Genomic DNA, 24,967 nt, shown 5'->3' with positions numbered 1-24,967 from the left:
AAGAATGGACTAAACTAATGATGCACATTAATTATATAAAATTCTTTTATCATGAAGCCTCATTAATTGCAAGTAGGGAAATGAGCTGTTCTTTGATGTTAAAAATCATGTACTAAGTCCATATGATTTAAACCTCTCTCCTTCCAAATAAAATCAAAATTTTTAAATGTATTGTTTAAGCTCATTTGTGAATGAGGTTGATTGAGCAGTGATTTAGTTTATTTTTTAGAAAAGTGAAAAAATCAGTTAGAAAAAAATGTGGCATCAGAGAAAACTAACTCTATCCAACTCAGTAGCAATAGTTGAATATATAAAAGGTCTAATTCCACACCCACACTTTTGTCAGAGATACAGATCAATAAAAATACTAAAGCACACATGAAGAATGTAAATTGTGTCTCAGACTTCTATCAGTCTGTATTGAACTCAATGCAAATATCATTTAAACCTGGCCGTTAAAAATATGTCAATATTAGGCCAAGGGATATTATTTATTATTGTCTAGAATAATTGCATGAAATAAAATTATTGCTATACCTGTTGCTTTATCCAAAGCCTTATTTACCTTGACAAATATGTCCCAGTAATCTGTATAATAGTATTTGTTATTCTCACACAGTGCAAGTAAATCATACTCTATGCTTTTGTGAAAAGAATGTTGTAAAAGCAAGCATATAAAGAGTATATAAGCATACATGGGAAGCTGTTAGTTTTAGGTTATATTGTTTGGTTGTTTCCATGCACTCTTTTTAACCGTACATCATTTTGGCTATGGAACACATGCCTTTAAATGGTTAATCTTCTTTAACACATTGCAAGCTCATTTACCACTTATAAATGCAGATTCCTCTTGGGTGGTGGTTCTCATCTCAGTTGCAGAAGCATCTGAGGTTGCATATCCCAGGCTTTTAAAAACTCTTCCACTCTCCTGCCACGTCTTTTGAAAATTTTTTCTTATGTCTTTAGGTGAATCAGAGATATCTAAAATATGTCCAGCAATGACATCCTCATAGGTTGGTGGGGCATGCTTGAAGTCACAGCCAGATTTGCCAGCTTCTGAGCTATGTGATGAAGAGGTTTTCATCTTTGACTCAACAATTTGACTCTCAAATGCATCCATGCCTGAGAAATGTTCACTTAGAGACCTGGTTTCAGAGCAGATCCTGGGCTGCTTAACAGGAATCTTTTCTTGCAGCTCTCTAGGATGTTTGCAAGAAAAGTCTGTAAAACTCGTGTTTCCTAAAGATGTTAATCCAAATTCCTCCTTACAAAATGTACGACTTTCTTGTTGTATGTTATGGTTTGTTTCTCCATTTGCATAAACTCTTCTATTTGACTTTGCTTCAGAAACTGGGCCATGCTCAAATTCCCCGAACCATCTGTTTATTTCATTTTCATGGTCATTCACGAAATTTTCAGCCATTTGAACAGTTCGGTTGGCCGCTTCATATCTCTGTGTGTGCTCTGACAGGCGAGGAGGCACTGCGACCTTGCGGATGATTTCAACTGCATCATAACTTTCAGTGTCGGGCACTATGTGATCAGTGGAATTTAGTCCATCTTTATGAACATAAGTAGCTCTCTTCTCCACTTTCCTGATTTCCTCTTGAGCGTCCACAGATTCTCTGAAGGAACCACTAGCAGCATGATTTATATTTACTGGTATTGTGATTGTAGGTGGAGAGTCCCTACCACGAGTTTCTATCTTAATTTGACGACGAAGTGTTGCAGGAGACATGATGATTTCAGACCTCTTCTCTACAATTGGAACCGGGGTTGCTGCTGGACATGGGATGGCCCCTTTGGATAACTTTGCAGTGGTGTCTTTGAGTCTGACAAGTTGTTGAGAGCGACTCCTGGGTGGAGAAGGGGAAGTGTTTGCTCTGTGAATTTCAGATGTTTGCGACATGGGCCTTCTTGGTGGGGGTTCAACATAACTGTCCTTTTTAGGGGACTGAGAAAGCTCGTTCTTAGTAGGGTTTTCTGTTCGTCGGGCAGTAGATTCTATTGTGATAAAAGTTGGTGACGGTGGGCGTGTTTTTAAAGAGGGAGGAGGAATGTTGCTATCATCAAGTTTAATTTCCTGATGGGTTTTCACGTGACTATGAACAGTTGCTTCATGATGAGCTGCTACTTGGTGCTGTACTGTTTTCTCTTTGGCAATTTTATTTTCTTTCTGTTCACTATTTTTATTATTGCTGACATGAACATTAGATACTTTGGATGATGTTTCTTCAAGACTAGTGGGTTTATTTCCCGGTTTTCCTGTTTTGGAGGACATCATGGCTGTCTGAATTATATTTTCATAGGACACAAGCATATCTTCCGCTTGAGTTTTAATATGTGTTATTTCTTCTTTTACTTTTTCTAAATTATTCTCCATGGCAATGTGAACTGCATATTCTCTCTTTTCTTCACTTATCAGCCATCCTGGGATAGTATTTAACAGTGTCTGAAATGTTTTAAGGCCACCTTTATTTGGCTCTGCTTCAAACTGTTTTACTCTAGACAAAATCTGTTGCAGTTCTTCACGTTTTCTCAAGAATTCCACTATATTTAAGGCACCTTTTCCATCATCCCGCTGGGATTCTTTCACAGAGGAAAAGAAAGATTTGTTCTGTGTAATCTCTTGCTTTGAATCTTTAGTATTAGGGAAGACTTGTTTCTGTTGTATGCCCTTGACTTCGAGACATTTTTCTTCCTGCAGACTATTATATGGCTGGGGCAATTTTTTATGTTCAGCTTTACTTTCAGCGGTCTGTATTTGTGTTTGCTGAAAATTCTGAGTCTGTGAATCAAGATGTGCATCAATAACCTTTTGCTTGACGACCTTTGGTGCTGATTTATTCTTCAGATGTTTGTGTTTTCCTTCAGTTATTAATCTCTCTTCTTTTCGACCAATCATTGATGGTCCCTGATTTTTTTCTTCACTTCCTGGAAGTTTCCCTCTGTCAGATCCGCTAAATTCTCTTTGCTTCCCGGGAACCATCTTGAGCTTATCTTCATGGTTCTTCTGTATGGATTCTGTAGGCAATTGTATTGTCACTCTTTTCTCCTTCTTAGGTAACTGATAATGTCTTTCAGCCAGAGATTGCTTATGACTACATTCAGTGCTTGCTTCAGTTTTCTTGGTTTCCAGATATTGTTGTTTGGTAAAGGTTTGAACATCAATCTCAGATTGCTGTTTATGACTTTCATAGCTGTGGTCTGTTTCATTTAATGTAAGATCTAGAGTTGGAAGTTTGATGGTTTTAACTTTGAAATTTGGGGAAACTGGTTTGCTTTGGGGCAAGTGCAACTGCTCCAAATACTTATTCTGTTGTGTTTGTTGGGTACTACATTCTTGGTGACTTTGTTTAATTTCGCAAGCTGATTTGGATTGCATAATGTCCCTTGAGCTTTGTAAAACTTCCTTTTTCATCTTATCTTTGTCTTCTGAGGCTGCTAAAACATGGTGGAGCCTCTTGGCAGCGACCGTTTCTGGTGATGTTGTGGAGAGTTGGTTATCAGGACACACTCCTAGTATCCGAGCATTACTTTGAGAGCCTGGGCTGGGTTGAACCATGGTGCATTCTGAATCAATTCCAGATAGGGAAACCTCCTCACTGGTTTTTTGTAATGGCATTTCCTTTTCCACCTCTGTTATGTGTTGATTTTGGCTTTGAGTTTTAACAATGTTGTAGTAAGAACTCTCCTGTTTCTGTTTTTCAATTTCTTCTTTTTGTTGTCTATATTTTTCTTCAGCAATCATTAAAGGTGTCTTAAATTTTCTCATATAAGGTTTTGGACTTTGTTGTCCTGAACTCTCTGGAAATGAATGAGATTTTATAAGAGGTGCAATCTGTTTTTTCTTGGGTGCTGAAGTTCCTGGAACTGTGTGTGAGAGACAGTTTGCAGAGTCAATAGATAATTGTTTTCTTTCATCAAGACTCTTACTAATAACGTTCTGCTTTGTCTCCGTGTGTTCACTGCTGGTCGTCACCATTACTTTTTTCTGATCCTTTGAGGTAGTAATTTTACATTCCATATCTGACAGGGAGGTTGCCAATTCAACTTTGGGGGAAAAATCGTTCTTATTATCTTTTATATGCTTGGGAAGTTTGGGTTTGGGCAATGTGGGAGGTGGCAACACACCTGATTTTCCTGTTATGATTTTAGCCTGAGAATTCTGAGAGTTCGAGGCTTCTTTTTGGGAATATTGTTGCATGAAGTCTCCACTGTGCTTTTCCGGAGCGGAGGAGGAAAGGAGATGTGCTGGTTTTTGAGATGGAGTTGGAGGAGGAGGAGGCGGCAGAAACATCGATGAACTTTCTCTTTCAGATTTCTCATCTACTGGAGGTGGAGGAAGAGGGAGGCCTGGAAAACTTTCAAATTCAGCCTTTATCTTCTCTGTGGACAGTGAGGGAAGACACCCATTTTTTTCAGGAAACATCATCAAAGGAGGTGGAGGAGGAAGAGGAAATTCAATTTCAGATGATGCATTAGAAGGTGGTGGAGGAGGTGGAGATGGAGGTGGAAGGGGGCACTCACTTTCTTTTACATTATTCTCTGGGTTAAAGTTGATTGGATTCAAGGACCTTTCCATTGCCATTTTTAAGTCTGTGGAAGTATTTGTTTTCATTAGAAAGTCCTGGCTTTTCAAGTGAACATCAGTCTCCTGCTTTTTGTTGGTTGCCTTAAATGTATTGCGACTTTTTTCAGAGACTTTCATTTCTGTTACATTGGATGTGTCTTGCTCTACAGGCAAAGGCAGCCACATTGGTTGAAGGTTTATATTCTTTTTCTTTATATCCTTATTAGAATATTTTGTTTCTTGCTTTAACAAAGTTTGCTTCTGAAAGTCCCCTGAAAGGTCGTAAGTTCCTCCAACTGGCATGCTGACTGGATACTGGGTGGGACTGGGCTTGGAGCTTTGTGTATCAGTTAATATTTTAATATTTTTGGTCTTTTTAGGACTCTTTATATGAAAACCCTCCATTTTCTGGTGGTCATTTCTCAGTTCATATGTCTGTTGCTTTCCAACGGTTTTACCAGCAGATTGGATGGAATTAAAGACATCATTCTTCTTCAGCTCTCTCACTGCCCTGTCTGATTCTTTAGTTGTTAGATTATTCTTAACTGACACAGTTGAAGTTAATTGTCTGCTCATGTATTCATCTCTAAGATGCTGTTCTCCTGTGGTATCAGTCCAGACACCCGTTTTGTCTCCTGATTCCAAAACATTAGATTTATGGTGTGAATTAGATAGTCTTCTAAGGCTTTTCTCCAGAGCATCATTGTTTTGTTCACGATTTTTGACAATCTTTACAGTGCCTTTGGGGGCTTTTGGAAGATTAACCTCAGTTTTTTCTTCTACTAAATTGCCATGGCAAGATTTCCCCATAGTTTGACTGAGAGTATCTGCTCCCCCTTGCCACTTGGCTGCTGGCTCAAATGGACCTGGCTTTGGCTGAAGAAGACTATTTTTGTTCCTCTGGACAGCAGCCTGATGAATATCTGTTTTCTGCTCTCCCGAGGATCCTGCCATCACAGCTTTAGCATCTTTTTCGATTACACCTTCTTTATGTACCTCTTTGAAACTTCTTTGTGCTTCTTTCAAAGACCTTAGTGATGTTTCCAGGTCATCTTTGAGAAGCTCCTTTTTCAGAATTTCTGTCTTTGTATTTGTAGCTTTTTCAAGGCATTCAATAGCTTTCTCAATATCACCAGGGATGGCATCAGGCTGTTTAGATTCTTTCCATCGATGGCTTGATTCTTTAAGTGACTTGAGTGTGGCTAGCATGTTACCTTTTATAATTTCTTCTGTTTTCGTCACTGTTTTCTGATTTACAGCCTGGCTGAGGGAATTTAGGGTTGATGTCAAATCACCTTTTATAATCTCTTCTTTGGGTATCTTACCGAATGTACTCTGAGGCTCGGTCATAAAAACCTTAACTGTGTTATGCACATCTCCAGGGATGATGTCAGTTTCACTAACAGTACGTTCAACCAGAGACTGCCTTTTCTTCAGTAACAGTTTTGTACCTTCAACATCACCACCAATGATTTCTTTCTCTCCTTCTTGTTTCTTAGCTGTCAGTGTTTCATTTGACTCTGTGTGGAGTTGTTTCAGATAATCCAAAGCTCCAGCTTCTATGCAGGTTGTGAAAAACTGAACATTTCCTCTCTCAGAGGCATCAATTTTAGCCCTTTCAGATATTTTATTGTTTGATGTGGAAGACAATAAATTATGAATGGTACGTCTGATATCACCCCCTATTACTTCTTCACGCTCAATTGTGTCACCATCATTTTCATGAAGAAGACAATAGATAGTCATGTTAATATCTCCTTTTTCATCTTCCTGAATTAAGATGCCTTTCTTTACAGATCTTTCCTCAGAGAACAGGTTTTTTATTGCTTGTTGTACATCACCTTTCACTATCTCTTCTTTTTCAGCATGAAATTCAGTTGATCTGTTTAATAATTGAGTTTTAGTCAAATTAACATTTCCCTTCTCTTCTTCACTAATGAAAATCTCTCTTTCAGTACAGTCCCTTTTGGAAAGTAGGTTCATCATTATATTTCTGAGATCAGCCCTGATAATTTCTTCTTTCTGTATCTCAGGAGATGCTTGGTTCATTAGCTTGTATTTTGCCATTCGAACATCCCCTACTTCATCAGCTTCAATGATGATTCCAGGAGCCTGGATAACTTTTTGAGAGTAGAGATCTTCTAAGGTTTCTTTAATGCTCTTGCCAATAATTTCTATCTTTTCTACTCTAGTTTCATTAAATTCATGAAGTGGTGTTGTTTCAAAGAGCCATGTAGTTGTTTTGACATCAGAAGGAGGGATTTCTTCCTTGGTTATTTTTGTGATACCTTTATGTGCTTCCATAATAGAATCGAAAGTTTGATTTTCAAAAAGCCACACAGCCTGCTTAACATCACCTTTCTGCACATCTTCCTGAGTGACTGTCTTGATATTTTCATATTCTAACCCTTCTCCTCTCAGTTCATCCATAGTGTGGGTTTCAAATAGCCAAGTAGATGTTTTAACATTGCCCTTTTGTATTTCATTGACACTTACTGTTCGTATATAGTTATTCTTATGAAAATTTTCAGACTCAAAGAACTGTCTACTTGTCTTTACATCGCCACCTTGTATATGGTCAATACTGGGCATAATATTATGTGATTCTTCAGAAATCTGATCCAGTGGCTGAGTTTCAAATCTGTATCTGACAGAACTAACGTCTCCCTTCTGAATGTCTTCTTGTGTGACAGATTTAATAACATACACAGTTTCTGATTTATTAATAGAGTCTAATGGCTTTGTTTCAAAAAGCCACCTTGTTCCTCGCACATCTCCATGAATTACCTCTTCTTTTTTAACTGTGGTCACTTCATGATAGGACCCTTCTCGGTCTTGAATTGCATAGAGTGGCTGGGTTTCAAAGAGCATTCTGTAGCTTTTTACATCACCCTGTATTACTTCTTCAGTAATTGTTTTCTTGGTGCTGATATAGTCAGATTCTTCTTTAATCTCATCTAAGGAAAAAGTCTCAAAAATAAAGCACCCCTTTCTTACATCCCCACCTTGTATGTCTGTCACCGTCTTAACACATTCATCACCTTCTTGGCTTTCTTTTATCTTATCAATTGGTTGGTTTTCAAAAAGCCACCTACAATTTAAAACACTGCCTTTCTGAATATCTTCAGTTTTTAAGGTTTTGATCTTTTTCAAAACTTCCTCTGAACTAGAACTTATAGAATCTAAGGACTGATTTTCAAATTTATACCTCATGCTGGAAACATCTCCAGCTTGTATATCCATTTCAACAGGCTTGATTTCCTTCACTTCTTCTCCTTGTATGCTGTCCAAATTTTCTGTCTCAAAAAGAAAACATGCTGTACGAACATCCCCACCTTGGATCTCCTCCTGTTTTACAGTTTGCAATTTGACTGTTGTTTCAGAGTCATCTTTTATGGTATCAAGTGGCTGAGTTTCAAAGAGCCAAGTACAAGTTTTGACATCTCCCTTATGAATTTCTTCACTGCTGGTCATTAACGAAACTTTTTCATAAAGAGACTCCATTGGCTGGGTCTCAAAAAGCCATTTACAGGTTTTGACATCCCCTTTAACAATATCTCTAGTTTGTTCAGTTTTACTTTCTGTTTCTTCCACATCACTAAAATATTTAATTGAATCAAGAGGTTGGGTTTCAAACAACCATTTGGCAGATTTCACATTTCCAGTCTGTATTTCTTGAGCAGATATTCCTCTAATTATTTGAAATTTATGAATGCTTTCATCAAACTGGTCAATGGGCCTTGTTTCAAAAAGCCACCTACAGCTTCTTACATCACCTCTTACGATTTCTTCTTGCTGGACTGTCTTTACTTGATGGTATTTTCCAAGGGGATCTTGAATGGCATACAGTGGTGTTGTCTCGAAGAGAGATTTATTTAACTCTACAGCACCTCTTGTGACTCCTTCCACCTCTATTTTATGTGATGCATCAAATTTAATTAAATTGTTTGATTCAAAGATATGTGTGTAATTCTTCACATCTCCTCTGTCAACTTCTTCAAGTTTCACTGTTCGTGTGTACTCCTTTTTATCTTTTCTAATGTCTTCCAGAGGTTGGGTTTCAAAAATCCATTTCTGATGCCTAACATCCCCTTTTTCTTCTTCAGAGGCAGTGATTTTTTGAAGCTTTCCTATATCAGGACTGTCTTTTAATGCTTCAATTGGAAGTGTTTCAAATAGATGCTTAGTAGTTTGTACATCACCCCCTATTATCTCCTCATGTTGTAGAGGATCTGCATCAGGAACTTCTTTTAGAATGTCTAATGGCTGTGTTTCAAACATCCAACACTTTCTGGAGACATCTGTACCTATTATTTTTTCCTTTTCAATGATGACCTCTTCTGACTCTTTGATTTTCTCCAAAGGTTGGGTTTCAAATAACCACTTTGCCTTACTCACCCCACCTTTGACATTTTCTTCCATGGATATTCCTCGGACAACTTTAATTTCTGTGATATCTTTGTTAATTGTGTCCAACGGCTGTGTTTCAAACATCCACAGTGCTGTTCTTACATCTCCCTTTTCAATGTCTTCCCTGTGAACAGTTTTAATTTCCAGCATTTGGCCCGAACCATCTCTAATAACATATAATGGTTGAGTTTCGAAACATTTTATACTTCTTTTAACATTTCCCTTAATTTCTTTGAGCTCAGACCTAAGCTGCAGTAAGTGAACCTCATCCACTGAATGAAGCTGTCCAAGTTGATCTAGATGTTGAGTTTCAAACATGTATCTCACAGTCTTGACATCCCCCCCAGTTATGTCCTTACTGCTAGTTACCACTGATTCTTCTTGACTTTGATGCATTTTATTCATTGAGTCCAATGGCCTTGTTTCAAACATCCACCGAGCTGTGCAGACATCTCCTCTGGCTAGCTCAGGAATTTTCTCTGCATTTCCTACAGTGTCAGAAGAATGAGCCCCGAGTGTGTCGATGGGTTGGGTTTCAAACATCCATGTGGTATATTTCACATCGCCACCAGCAATGATTTCTTGATCAGCAATGCCCCTGGAAATATCACCTTCATCAGGAGAGCCATTGTTGATGGAATCCAATGGTTGATTCTCAAAGATCCATCTAATGGACTGTACCTCTCCCTTCAGAATTTCATCCCATTCCAAGTATTCTCTTTCTGAGTTCAGATCTTTTTGAGAACTGTCATTTGTGTTTTCAAAAACATACCGGGCTTGTTGCACATCTGCTGAGACTGAACTCCCTGAGTTCATTTGACTAGAAACAATCTCAGAAACTTCACTGATATAATCTTTTTCTAAGTTTTTTCTTAACTCAGGATGGATGTGTTTATATAAACGGTTTAATTCATACAAATTCCTTTGCTTGGAATATACCTCTTTGGGGACTGGTAGTTTTCTAGGAGGACTGGGCAATTCAGGGGACTGGGAAAATGCTGTGACATCTACTGAAGTTTGAAGTACGTCAGGTGGGGGAGGAGGAAATTCTTCTGTCATTCCTGAAGAAGTAGCATTAATTTGTGCCAGAGTTGAGGAAGTGACACTGTGATCACTATATCTTGTAGTTGATGTTTCCTTCCTCTGGCTGGTTGAAACGCAAGAAGTGGAAGAGGTACTCACAACTGATGATGGCTTGAAAGTCTCTTCATATTCACTTTCAGTCTTTAGGGGAGAGAAAATCAAATCTTATAAAGGTGAGTGTAGTGGCAGAGGCTTCCTAGGCACTGCCCTTCATTGGCCTGTAACCTGGACCCTCCTATGATATCTCCATTGGGAACAATATGTGACATACTCATTTAAAGACCAACTTAGGAATAATAGTCAATATTTATCACTATCTCTCCTATAATCCATTTTTACTTGTAAAGTTATATTTGCTATTCAATGCAACAAGGACTCAGTATTTTAAAATTTACACATAATCGTGATTTTTTTTCCCTTTACTTAATGTGGTATGCAGAGTAATCTAGAGGGAAACAGTAAAAGTCTTAAAGTACTTTTGAGGGTTGTTTCATTTTCCTTGGAATTTAAAACAGAACAGAGTAAGCATCTGGCATTTAAAATTAATTTAATTACTTTAATGTTAATTATTAGACTTTAGAACATATATAATTTTTTCTTCCCTTATTTTCTGCTAGTGAGAAAAGTTTTTACTCTACCTCCTTTTTCATGCAGGTCAATATTCTCCTTATAGAACTGAATAAATGCCAGTTCAGAATTTTTTTTTGTTGAAAAGCCACCTCAAGTATTCAATAATTTGAAAATGTTACACATTTAAGCTTGGTCTTACACTTAATATGTTTCTGTGTAAAGAAATGACTTTACCTTAATCTGCTTGGCTGGGGTTGTCATCTCTTTGTCAGAATAAAGGATCTTTTCCTGGGCAGACTTTTCAAACTGCTCTTTTAACAACTTAGTCGAAACCCTTGGAATCTCTTCATCCTCAGGTGTATCAATGACTATAAACAGAAAAACACGCCAGGGATACTATGTAATTACTAAAAATTATGTTTAAGAAGAAATTATGGCTGGGCATGGTGGCTCATGCCTGTAATCCCAATACTTTGGGAGACTGAGGTGCGAAGATTACTTGAGCCCAAGGGTGTGAGACCAGCCTGGGCAACATAGCCAGACCCTGTCTCTACAGAAATTAAAAAAGATAAAATTATAATGCTATGGGAAACTTCTCACAGTGTACATTAAGTAAAAAGATTCAAGGTACAAGCATGCATATGGCATTATTTCATTATGTAATTTAGGAATATAGGAAGAACTATAGTAAGACAATACAGGAAGAAAAATGTTGGTTATCTCTGGATTTTCCAAATTTTCTACAAGTATGTTCTACTTTTATGCTCAGGAAAAAATAATAAAATGTATAAAACAAGAAAAGGAAGAAAAATGTTGGTTATCTCTGGATTTTGCAAATTTTCTACGAGTATGTTCTACTTTTATGCTCAGGAAAAAATAATAAAATGTATAAAACAAGAAAAGGAATTTCAGAACACCTACTTCCTTAAGCAACAAAACCAAAATAAAGGTATAGTCATGTAATCAAGTAAAGTTTTGGTCACAGTTGGCTTAAATGTTTTTTTTTTAGCTCTTCAGGGTATCAAAACCCATTCCATTTTTATAGACAAGACAAACTATGTCCAGTCTTGTGCAAACTTGCAGAAATTTGGCTGTAGTCTAATCTCATATCTACAGGTTGGAGAGCTAGACTTAATAGTACTTAAATCTGTTATTAAAATTAATTCAGTCTAGATAACAACTCTATTCTCAGGGAGCTTGATAAACATCAAGTTTTACTGCAGGTCCCTGAGGCAAAAAGGAATTCAGAGGTGGTTAGCTTTAGGGTTTAGAATGGATATATCATAGGACTGATGGCCAATTAAACTATTTTAGAAACTTATTGCACCTATGACCACAGGCAAAATCTAATTATTTGTAGAAATACTACTCAGCTCTCCCTGGAACCATGAGTCATAGTTACTGAAGTTACTCAGAGGGGAGGACTGTGCTTTGGAAGTCATCCATTCAAAATCAAACACATCAATAGGAGAAAGGAGTATTGGAACCAATAATACCAGACTCTTACCTGTTTCTTGAACATATTGATGAAACTGAGATGTTTGGTTTACTTCCTCGGTGTGCTTTTCAAGATGAGAGACCTGTATTTAAAGATAATTTGAAAATAAATTGTTTTTAAGAAGTCAATTATTTTAGTACTACAAATAATACTCTTCATTTTACAGTGATTTTCACCCAAGACTTTAGTGTACATTGAGAGATGCTAACTAAGCTGCTATCATTTATTTTAATACATAGATTTGCTTATAAAAGAATATATTTGAATTGACGTCCGAAGAGGAATCATACTTTTATAGGGTGCCTATTTTACATTCATTTATTTATTTATTGAGAAGGAGTCTTGCACTGTCACCCAGGCTGGAGTGCAATGGCGTGAACTCGGCTCACTGCAACCTCCGCCTCCCGGGTTCACGTGATTCTCCTGCCTCAGCCTCCCGAGTAGCTGGGATTACAGGCACATACCAGCACACCTGGGTAAGTTTTTTTGTATTTTTAGTAGAGACAGGGTTTCACTATGTTGGCCACACTGCTCTTGAACACCTGACCTCATGATCTGCCTGCCTCGGCCTCCCAAACTGTTGGGATTACAGGTGTAAGCCACCGCGCCTGGCCCTATTTTACTTTTAAAAGAATTCCAACTTGAAAGTGGAGAACGAAACACTGATAGGTGTTGATACTAGATACATGAGTGACAATAAATGCAAACGCTTACAACGAAGTCATAATTTCCATACAGTCCTGGAAACTGAAAGTACTGCCTTTCTAAATAGTTACCATTTCTGTTCCATGAACATCAATTTTCTGTACTTTGGACCCTTCTTGTTCATTTCTTGCCATTTCCTGGCTGCTTCTTGAAGTGCCAACCTGGCTGCTATGAATTGCCTCCTGAAAGCAAACAGACAGACAGACAACGCCTTAAGAAAAGTAAAAATTTTAACTTTTTTTATTTGTGCAATTTCAGTGACAATTTCTGAAAAAAAAATGAGATTCTTTAGTATATTAGTTTTCTTGGCTGCTATAACAAATTACCACAAGTTTAGTGGCTTAAAATGGCATAATCTTAGGATCTTATACTTCTATAGGTCAGAAGCCCTGAATGAGTCTTCCTGGGTGTTGGCAGGTATCAGATAGTATGCATTCTGTTCTGCAGGCTGGAGGGGACAATCCATTCCCTTGCCTTTTGCAGCTTCTAGAGGCTGCCCACTTTCCTGGGCTAACAGCCCTTGCCTCTATCAGACTGAGAACTTCTCACACTGCCATCTATCTGACACTGTCTTCCACTTTTAAGGACCCTTATGATTACATTGGACCAACCCAGATAAGCAAATATTATCTCATTGTCATAAAATCATCTAATTAGCAGCCTTAATTCCATCTGCAACTTAATTCTCCTTTGCCATGTAACTTAACGTATTCACAAATTCTGGGGATTGGGACATAGTTATATCTGGAGACCATTATTCTGCCTGCTACCCTTAGCAAGCAAAAATGTTGATGTATTACCCAGTATGAGAAAGATGAGCCTGAAAAAATATATATGTATCTTTTTTGTTGTTTACAAGCCACATTTTTATGTTACAAAAAGACATACTAGTCTTCAAATTGGCCATCCAGTACGATGACATATCCAGAGTTCAGTTGAAGAATATAACCATTAAATGTAACCAATATAAATTATTATGCTAGTTTATGTCTCCCTATCTTCACGTGTGGAACTACTCTTAATTTTGGTTAAGTTAGAACAGTTGAACCTGAATGAATTGCAAACTTGGAGCTCCTATTAATTTTGGTGATCCAGTCCTGCTTTTACTACAGAATGTGATTCTGACACAAGTATATGATTGATTGATTGATTGATATGATGAAGCAGTTAGCATACTGCTAAAAATCTTAACATCCAAAAATAAGGATACAGACAGATGAGTCTTTACAATAACATGGTTTTGAATGTGCCTGAAGGTGGGACTTCACTTTTATTTTGATATCCAAATGAATAATAAATACTATTTTTGAGATTTGACTTTTAAAAATTTGTCTTAGTATAGAATAGTCAAGTGAGCATGGGTATATTATCATTATTAATTAAAATAGTATACTGAAACGTTTTTTGCAGTAAGTTAAAAAACTTTATACGATCAAATCCCAATATCTTAAACTAATAATTAGTATAAAATTAATGCCAGTAGATGTATGAGACTTTTTCCCTCAAGGGTATTTGGTGTACAGGGTTTAAAATCTCATCAACCAAGGAGCAGTTAGTCATGTAGTTAGAGATGTTATAGTAAAATCTGATCTTATGCTTTTCTAGGAAGGAGAATTAAGAAAAAAAAGTTGAGGCCTTCATAGAAGTCCTACAAAAAACCAAAGACAAAATATGGACTTACATTTTTAAATGTAGATTGTATCTCATTAAATTGAAGACCACTGTAATTTTTTTTCCAAGCAGAATGCTTCCTAGGCATAGTTAATAATCCACATATTTCAAGTGATATTTGATAACATGTTTAACACACAGTTTGTGCTAAGGAAAAGTTCACATAATGAATAAGTGAGGAATGCATACATGAATAAGATAGCAAACTTTCATTGATACATTAATTCTATTCAAACACCTACTTGCGAGGAATGTTCTCAAAACTGAGGATAGAATGATGAACAAAGTGCTTTAGTTTCTTGAGAAGGAGCATAGAAAATAAATAATCCATATTCATTCCTTCAAGTTCAAAGAATCAGAGTTCCATATAACAAGGTGCCTTGCATAATCAAGTTTTATTTGAGGCTACCAATAGCATTATGCTAGAGAGAGCAATAACAATCATTGACAACTGCAGATATAAAAAAAATGCATGGGCACTAATGACAGCTCTTTAGATCTGTGACAAGTCTTTCCATCTATTAGGCATATAGTGGGAATATTCTATGGCTTTCTTATGCACACACTGAGAAATAGGAAGTACCAATTAAACAGTGAAGTAGCAAAGGAGAACGTGCACCTGATCAGAACCAAGGTCCCTATGAGGGGCACCGTGATCATTTCTATAGAATCATGTCTCCGCCTAGAGGCCTACATGCCCGCTGAGGCCTGGGGATGTGCTTTATTTGGCCCACACAGTGATTTTAAAGTTTCAAATTAGGTAACATCTACAAAAATAAAAAATTCTTTCTGCTTTTAAAAACTCTGAAGACATGGTAATACTGTGTTCATAGTCTAACATGGCAGACTCTGGCTTTTAGTTGGGCATGTACCTTTTAGTTGGCCACCATCACTATCACTTGCTAATATTTAAGAGCAAGATGACATTTAAAAAAAAAAGCAACAAAACTTGTCTGGTACCCATGGAAATTTGAGTTTCAGATACCTGCCACCAATCTGAAAGAGTAGAGTTAGTGACATAAATCTCTGTGTTGAGAAAAATGCAAAATATTTGGAATAGAAAAACTGTAAATAAATGTAATTTTGACACATATTTTAAAAGTTATTTTCTGGGACAAACACTTTGTAGTTAATGTGTATCTACTTGAGTAAAAACAATCTATGCCTATCATCTGTAAATATGTTTTCTTGTAGGAGATGACACAAAATAAACAGTACAAATGTACATAAATTTTGTTTAAAGTCGTAAGTTTCTACTTCAGCATTTATGTGCTATTTCCAAATAGAACTGTAATTGCCATACTAGTTTGGTATGTTAGCATCAATGCATCAATTTTACTGCCCTCTGGTTGCTGTAACTTACATAAAATATTCCTTAAAATATCCCAAGCTTTTGTTTCTACCATTTACTGTTTCATATTTTGCAACTAGTTTAGTTTGGATTTAAAATCTGACTTTCTAATTGTTGGTGTCTATAGAGTATAGGGTTAGGTAGAAAGCTGGATCATCATAATGCTCAGGCAGAAATCAAATTAAATAAAATGTTATAAACAACTCTGGTCGGGTCACCATGCATAAATTCACACCAATAATTCATAAAATTCGTTGCTGAAAATTAAATTTAAATATAGTCTGCAAGAGACAAATGTTATTTTGTTCACAGGTCAATTAACCAGTAGTCAGGAATGGGAGATTAGTCCTAACTCTTTCCTTTACTAGGTATGTTGTAATCTTGGGAAAAAACATGAAGTCACACTTAAACTCATGTCTTTCATCTCAAGAGGCATTAAAGGAAAGAAAAAGAGATAATGTATACGCTCTAACTTTGAAATCTAAAAAAGAAAATGCAGTACAACAGCAAGACAATATTACGGTGTTTGCATAGCTCACATCTGTCTGATGTCAGCTTATATATTAACCAACTATATCACAAAAATCTATTGTTGATATGCACATCTTCTAAGGAGATTTCTCCTGCACAGGAAGCAGTTCATATCCTGCCTATTGAACTTTTCATTCTTATATCATTTTAGGGAAAGACATTGTAAATTTCCCAATAAAATTGCAAACTCATTCTAGTGCAATGAGTAAGGAAAAAGGACAGGCTTTTAAAAAACTTTTTTTTTATGGCGACTCACTATTATTGTGACTCTTGGAAGTATATCCAATAGAAATACCTATGGGGAAAGACTGGCAGAACAGTAGAGGGTAACTGTCTCACTAGAGTGGAAAAAACAGAAGTTCATGTTCAATGCCAGTAATACAGCATTTTTACTAATCTCATTTTTAATAAAACTAGAAAAAGTTATGATATATTAATGTTGTTTACATCTTTGTCAAACAGACATAAACAATACCAAAAACAGGCTGTTCATGTGAGCAAAAATGTCAGTGGATTCAAGCTTTGAAAGAATAATCAGTTCATTTTTTCTTTTAAGTGATGAGCATAACAATTTGTGGGTGACCATTGTGTTTGTCTGGATTTAGATATATTAAAATTCAAACATTGAATTTTTTCCTTTTGCCCTGAGGTTTCTCTTTTTATTTTTATTAATTTTCTCTTAAAAATTACAATATGCAACTTGACATCTCTAAGGTGTGAGCTTTAGGTAAAGGCTTTTCCACATTCATTATACCCTCTTAAAGACTTAGCTCAAAAATTACTTTCTTTTTGAAACCTTTCCTGACTTCTATACAGGGTGCACTATTCTTGCTTTTTCTATTCCTGTGATATTAGCACACATCTGTATTATCTACCTATCACATTTCATAGTCATCATTTGCTAATATGATCCTCTCCTTTAACTGAACTCTGTCTATCACATGCATCCTCAAATCCCAATGATTAGCTTCCAGGCACACAGTAGATAGCCAATAAAATGTCAAGGAGTAAATACATGGGTAAATACAGTAGTCACTTTTTTTAGTAGTGTGAAAATTTTATAATTTTTAATCTGCTTTCAAAATTGAGATTCCAAATTCTTCCACATAAACCTATGATTTTTTTTGTTGTTGTCATTTTGGTTGGTCATCCCTTTCACACTAGCAATAAGATATCAATCACTTTACAAAGTGCACTCAGAAAGAGGAGTCTCTTCACAGACGTTCATAGATGTGATCAGAACATCTATGGAAAAATATGTGCAGTTCTGTGATGCTGTAAAGGGTAGCTGACACCATCAGAGCAAGGGGAAGTCTGTACTAAGAAAGCAATAAATACACTAGAAGCCCAGATCCCATCATTATGCAATATATCCATGTAACAAACATGCACATGTACCCTCCTGAATCTAAAATAAAAAATCTGTGTACAAAGAGAGCAAACACATACACAGAGGTAAGGATTCTTTCAACATAGGAAAAGAAAAAGATACTCATGATGCTAAACAAACTCGTTTCTATGTTGTTTTGTGAATTGTTATTCACTGAGTTAATGGATTTGACATGTTGTCAAGGATCATATAGAAACTGTAGTGGGATGCATTGGGCAGAATTACTATGACAGTGAATAACTATGTTGAGATATTTATGATGACGCTGAAAGACAATTAGTTATCCTCATTTTTTATTTATAAAAATAGGAAAATAACATTAAGGGAAAAGAAGAGTTAAGGCAATTCCAAGTCCTAATTCTTTGTGTGACTCAATATACTCAGAAGTAAAGGCTCCAGTTTTACTTAATTCAATAGTAACTCTGCCTAAAGTTATGGGAGTATGCTAGTTGGATTATTAGCTCTTAAACTGATAATGTTAAAACACTCAAAACATTTTAATGTAGTGACTTTTTTCTTTGAAAGCACTAAATTTTTAAACAAGAGTGACCTTGTAGAGCTTCACTCATGCATTTATTTATTCAAACAACAGTTATTGAACATTGGTTATCTCAACGGCATTGGGCTAGGCATTGTCAGTATTGTTTAATACATTTCTGTGATCATATCTCTATCTATGCAATATATGTAAATATATATATAATTAATGATATAAAAAGGCTCAGTTAGCTTGAAATTCCCTTGAAACAAGAATGCCAAATATATACCAGAGCATAAATCATGCAGATTTATTGCATAAATTTCTGAGAGAAGTGTTATCATTCCATTAATTTTAACTCTTCTTTGACTCAAAACGATTATGCTTTGGTAATATTTAGCTAGAAAGAGCAAAGAATCATTTTTAATAAAGAAAATAATTGGCTTAAAAGTACAAAATTTTGCTGTCAAAAAAGGGAGGATTCTGAATAAGCAATGCTAGTTTTAGCTGCTAGAACTCTGACTGTCTTCTCCTGCTCTAAAAGTATTATTTATAGAGCTATATTCCAGAGGCCCAAAATGCTGAAGATTCATAAAAAGAACATATAAAAGATGCACTCTCAACTGAGTCGTCAAACATATTAGTCATATAAATAACAATATTTATTTGACAAACTAAAAATGCAGCTTACATAAAGACATTCAATTCACAATAAAGAATGCATTTCAGAAGTTTTATGTAGATGTATATTAAAGATATATAGGTATATAATATTTCAATCCAACATAGACACAAATAATCTTAAAACCAGAGACACTAGGATATAAATAAACATAAATGTCCAACAAAAGGCTGAAACTTAGAGTCTTATAGGGAAATGAAATTACAGATAAAAAGTTTACAAAAAAAATAAAATATTCTAAGGAAAAAGAAAAACAGAGGTAACATGTGTCCTATGCTAACTAATACCAACCAAAATCAAGAAACAGAACTCTACCTCTTGATTACCATCCCTTCCTCACCAATATCCAACTGATTTCTATGTCCTACCAATGCTATCTATTGTTATTTAAATGACCCTTGAGTCTGTGCCCTCTTTACCCTAGAACTTCAGGCCCATTTAAGTCCTCATATATTTAATCTGGACTATTTCAGTAGTCTCCTAATTTATCTTCTTCCATCTCACCTTAACCTGCTTTGTATCAATCTTATACAGCCAGAATAATCTGTGTTAAAGACATACCTATTCATCTTACTCTCCTGTTTAAATTGCTTCAATGGCTCTTGATTGCCTCAGAAGAAAGTAAAAATTCTTTAACATGACATAAAATTTTGTTTATTATCTGGCCTTTGCCAAAATCTCCAGCTTTATGCCTCAATTATTCCTCACTACACTCACAAATATATCATGCTGTTTTACCTTTTACACAAATTGTCCCTTTGCCTAGAATGCATTCTATAGGCATGAAAAATTATTTCAAGTTTCAGCTGAAGCATTCTCCCTCATCAGATGTCTTTCTTAATCATCTTTCACCTGAACTAAATTTTATCACAACTTCCTGGGGTTCCAATGAGCCTCATTTATATTTTCTATCATAGAATTGGACACATTGCACTTGTAATATTTGTTCTCGATCTGTCTCTCTAATAGAGTGAGCTCCTTGAGTGCAAAATAATGTCATACACATAATTGAATCTTTCGTGCCTGACATATGGTGGGTGCCTAATGATTATCAGCTCCTTAGAAAAGTAAATAAATCTAAGGCCCAGCCTCTAGAGTCAGCCTTCCTGGGTTAGTATCACATTTGCTCACTTTTCTTGGAAAAGTTACTTAGACCTCTCATGCATCCATTTCTTGTTCAAAAAACCAAATAATAATACTGCCTATCTCAGAAGGTTGTTGTGAAGAAGAAATAAGTTAGTATATTTTTAAAAACCTGGCTCACCAGTGCTACAAATACCAAAGTGTTTGGTATCTTTACTTAACAAATATTTATTGTACACTTGTGTCAGACATTTTCCTAGTAATTCAGGATTTGGTAGTAAGCAAGGCCCTCCAAAAGACTGAGTAAAACTAGAGTTCAGCTACATCAATGAATTTTACCAGAGAATTTCATTGTAGAATTAAGTCCAGAAACTAAAGAAGAAGCAAATCTCCCAATATGTACATTTTTTTTTCTCCACCAGAGAAGGTGTAGATTTAGGGGGTTACTCAAAGAGAGAAGGAAAAAGGAGCCTGTATGTATTGTGACACTTCCAAACCATTCTGGCTCCTGACACGTGGAAATATTCTGTAGAGATATAGCCAGAGAGCGGGTCTGTGATCACCTATCCAATTTATTTACACTTCGTCTTTCATGAACTCATACCTAGTGAACAGTCAGTTTATAATGATTTAATCTATTACACAATTCTTTCCACGATTCTTCTTTGCCTAAAAGATACTGTTGTATGATTCCCATTTTGACAGTAAAAAACATTAAGATTTGTAGATAATTTATCTTTATATCAGTCACAGCTCCCAGTTTCAAGCATTGGAGTCTGACTGATTTAAACAGAAAACGGAATTTATTGAAGAGGCATTGGGTGGCAGGGGTGGAGAGTGTATCTCAAGAAATCTCCAGGAAACTGGAGAATAAGACTAGGAGGGTTTGTATCCAGTAACAGTACAGAATATAGTTGCAGAGACATCTGGTAAACTTACTCTGGTTGCTGCCACCGGCCCCAGACACATTCACTGACAATGCTATCAATAGTGTGTACTGGATGTTGCTTCTGAAATACTTATAAATTTCTTGAAATTGGAGTAATCTCCTGCCACCAGCCATTACCAAAATTGATTGTCTATGGTCTCTGCTTCTCATGTCACTAACCTCTTATGCAAAGCCCGAGATGGAGGTGATCAGTATAGTCTTTTCTGCACACCTGGATCCTAGACATTAGGAAAGCTAGGAGAGTGAGTGTATGGTATTTGCAGTTTCTGTTAGTGGTGGCTGGTTCGACCTCATTGGGTGGTAGAATAGAAAATGGTTTTGATGTAAAAAAAAAAGAAAACTGTCCATTAGCCTTCCTAAGAAATATTATTTATGAACACTGAGATCTTCTTAACCAAATGGAAACCAGTTAAAAGCACAAGAAAAGGGGTGCCACTCATTTTTGACAATACATAACATAGTAGAAAGCACTATCCAAATCTTACTAAAAAAACTGATTTGGGCTTATTTTTTGGTAATGTATGTTCCATGAGACGTTACAAGGACATGTAGGAAGACTTTGAGACAGTGCAGTTTTCCTGTTAAGGGTATCATAAAGAGTTGCTGTTATACTGAATTATACAGACCTCCCTCCCTCTTTCAGTGTCCCTCTGAGTCTTTATGGCCATCAGTCCTTTTCACTGGGAGAGATGACATTTTAAATCCTTATATAAAATCCAAATAAGAAGGAAGAAAATTAATAAAACAGATCTGGCTTGGATCTAAGCATTGCAAGGTTATCTGCACAGACATGGCATCACAGAGCAATTATTAATTATGACAAAAAATGATAACTTGTGTTTTCTTTAAAATAAGGAAAATGAGGAAAACTGAAAAGGTAATAATTTGTAATTGCACTAATGAATGTATATACGAGCAACTAGGGGAGTTGGTTGTAAGAGATTGGCGTGGTAGGACTGTTGGGCTATGGCCAAAATTCATTACTGGTTCAAGTAAGAAATCACGTAAATAAGTCTTAACTAATTTCAGTCTCAGTATCTTCGCTGGTAAACTGCTGGGACAGAGGCTGAGGGAGCACTGAAGGAGACAGGAAGGGCTACCTTTGATCAAGTGTTGTTAAGTCTCAGCAAAAGTAAAGTACAAGGCCCTTTACAGTTGAATAATGTCAAATTTCTTTAAGGCTCTTCCGTGGTAGCATTCTACATGTTGATTTCAAATGAATTTAACCAGTGAAAGTGGTTTAGGGAAGAATGCTATGCAAGTTTTTAAAATATCAAAGATATATCATGAATATAGTATACTAACTAGAATCCCATCAACAAGATATTTTGAATTAATATTTTTAACACCTAAAGTCAATAAGTGATGCATTCAACATGCATTTGTGAGGTACTTAGCATATAGACTTAATGATACTATTTCGTATTATCATAATCCCTTGTGTAGAAATGAAAGGCCCACATTTTGAGGAAGGGAAGGAAAAGGAATTCAGGGAAGAAATGAAAACTTCTTTCTTGATCTCAAAAACAACAACAAAAAAGAAACTATGATGGTGGGGGTTATTTGTTTACAGTGTTAGAATGATGATACAAAGTGTTTATGGTAAAAGTTTCACAAAATGAACCCCAGCCTAAAGTACTGACTTCATTGAAGTTCCAACAATCTCTCCCAATGTTTTTAAACACTGCTATACGTTGAATTGCTATTAGATTATTGTAATTTGTACTCTGAGGAAAAAGAATAAATTTCAAATGCTACAGAATGTTGTACCAATATCCCTAGAGGGCACTGATATTCACCCAAGGGTAAGCAAGTTTGACTGAGCTCTTGGCTCCCCATCTGGTATCCATCTAGTGGTAGGTACATAAGGTGTACTGTCCTTCTCAAAGAGTGAGAAATGAAGTGGCCTCCACTCATTCCTGAAGAGGTGAACAGTTTCCTCCTTTCCATGCCTAAGTAGATACCCAGGAGCAAAGGAAAAAGAACAAGTCCAAGAAAAAGCTCCTAGCAGAAGATGTAACCTTATTCCTTATTCTGTGTTGTTAAGCTCTGTGAAGAAGCTAGGCAAAAATGAAGTTACCCTAACATACGTCTACAACAGCATGGCTCTAGGAACAGAACTTCTTAATGTCTCTTACTTTTCTCAAGCCTTGTGTTCTTCCAGTTTTTTTAGCATGATAATTTGTTTGTAATTATGCAAATTAATAACTAAATGAACATCAAAAAGAATAGAGAAGCTTGACTCAATCCAATCATTTTCAAAGACCCATGAAGATGGGTTTATTTTGAGAAATACAGACCCAGAAGAAGCAGAAAGAGCTAATTATATCTTCTGTCAAGTACTAACAAAAAGCATCCATTTTCATAAAAGTAACTATGTGGAAAAAGCATTTTGCAGATTTCACTAAGTTCTACAAGCATAATGAGTCTATAACATTAATGATTTCTTTTGTTGTTATATCTTTCCTTGATACTGACAAACTAGCAAAATCTAAGAAGTTAAAATTTCGGGGCTTGCCATTTCATTATAGCAATTTGAAAATAGAGTAAATTTAATTAGCATATTAGAATATATTGTCTAAACACTTGAGAATTCTATTTTATATAATTATACAAAAAGATCTGTTTTTATATTGTTAAGCTAATATGAGCCTTCAGATAGAAGGGGCAATAGCAAAATGTCTCTTCTATTTCAACTTTCCCTAGATGTACACTCCCTCTGATCAAAGAAAATATAAAATTCCATTATGTCAAAAGATCTGTATTTTACATCTTTATTAACATCAAATACTTTTTGAGATCACCTAATTAAGTATGGAGGAAACTCTTGCTGTGACCTTTTGTCTTTGGGGGAAAGGGTCTAGGTGCTACTTCCTCAACAACTCAAGGCCTTGTGATGAGAAGAGCAGCACTCCTTCTTCCCCAAAGCAACCCCAATTTATTTTACTTTAAAAGAGTGAAGGATGTATCTGTAAGCGTACATTTCTTTTCTAAATGAAATTGAAAATAGGTTCTATAGGAACAAATAGGTTTATAGAAACAGAAGGCCCATGATACTATTAAGAAGAAAAGTTGTGGTATTGGTGCTTGAATAATTGGGGTAAATGCTGTTCCTACAAATCCTATTTTGGAAAATAAGTAAAATGAATCGTAGAGAGAAAAGAAACCAATGAAGGTTTTTTTAAAAGCAATTGGATCTGTGCTTGCAACTCAGTCTTACTAATGGATATCTGCGCTATCCACTGAGGCTCTGACTTCCTGAGAAAAAAGGCCAGGGCACCCTCTACATGTTAATGTTTCTAACCACCTGCCAAGTCACCAGGAAGATTAGTGTACTTAGTTTTTTTCAGCAAAGTAAAAGAACCCAGCTGAATGGACACACTGTACAGACTGCACCATTTCCCCAAGAAGGTGTTCTGCAAAAGACACAGGTAGAATGTCTGCCTGTGTCTTCACAGTGTGGATTGGGAATGAGTTTCCCTTTATGATGTTGTACTGGAATGGCCTACCACGTTCCCATAGGGGAGGGAGGAGTGAATCCCTCTATGCATTAGCAGTATAACTCATATACCAATAGGTTCTGCAGAAAGAAGCTGAAATGGCTCCTTACAAGTTGCAAAGGGACTGTGACTGAAACTTTATGATCATGCCTCAGCAGACAGTTAGCAACCACCATCGGCTTCATTTGGGACTAGCAGAGGTTGAGAGTTATAGTGTGTGGCTATAATGTAATGTGATTCATGTTAGTAGAACACAGAAGACAGTCTGATTATATTTTATGGGCACACCTTCAATCCCAGGAAAAGTCCACACAGTGGTTTAGTTATGTTAAGATCTAAAAGACTATAGGCAGTTTTACTACATTATTTAATAAGGTTTTTCACTTTATAATTAAGTAAAGCTCTGTCTTTCATGAAACAGTATTATTGGTACAGAAATATCAAAGATACAAACCCAAGACACGATAGATGTATAGGTTGCATCACCCTATGA

At 36.1% G+C, this 24,967-nt stretch overlaps 1 protein-coding gene across 2 annotated transcripts in view; it reads right to left on the bottom strand.

Moving 5' to 3' along the window:
- Nucleotides 1–24,967, bottom strand: part of XIRP2 (xin actin binding repeat containing 2) — a 349,635-nt gene that overhangs the window by 6,971 nt on the left and 317,697 nt on the right. Inside the window, exons 5-8 of one of the 2 annotated variants that reach the window (XM_055380257.2) lie at nucleotides 12,911–13,021; nucleotides 12,144–12,216; nucleotides 10,871–11,004; nucleotides 829–10,207 (exon numbers count right to left, since the gene is read on the bottom strand). In XM_055380257.2, coding sequence (XP_055236232.1) covers nucleotides 829–10,207; nucleotides 10,871–11,004; nucleotides 12,144–12,216; nucleotides 12,911–13,021 — 9,697 coding nt within the window. The remainder of the gene's footprint in view (nucleotides 1–828; nucleotides 10,208–10,870; nucleotides 11,005–12,143; nucleotides 12,217–12,910; nucleotides 13,022–24,967) is intronic. The other variant, XM_055380256.1, reaches the window with a different exon arrangement.

This window comes from Gorilla gorilla, chromosome 11 (genome assembly GCF_029281585.2).
Source record: "Gorilla gorilla gorilla isolate KB3781 chromosome 11, NHGRI_mGorGor1-v2.1_pri, whole genome shotgun sequence".
Classification (NCBI taxonomy): Eukaryota; Metazoa; Chordata; class Mammalia; order Primates; family Hominidae; genus Gorilla; species Gorilla gorilla.
This window is presented reverse-complemented; position numbering and strand designations above follow the sequence as displayed.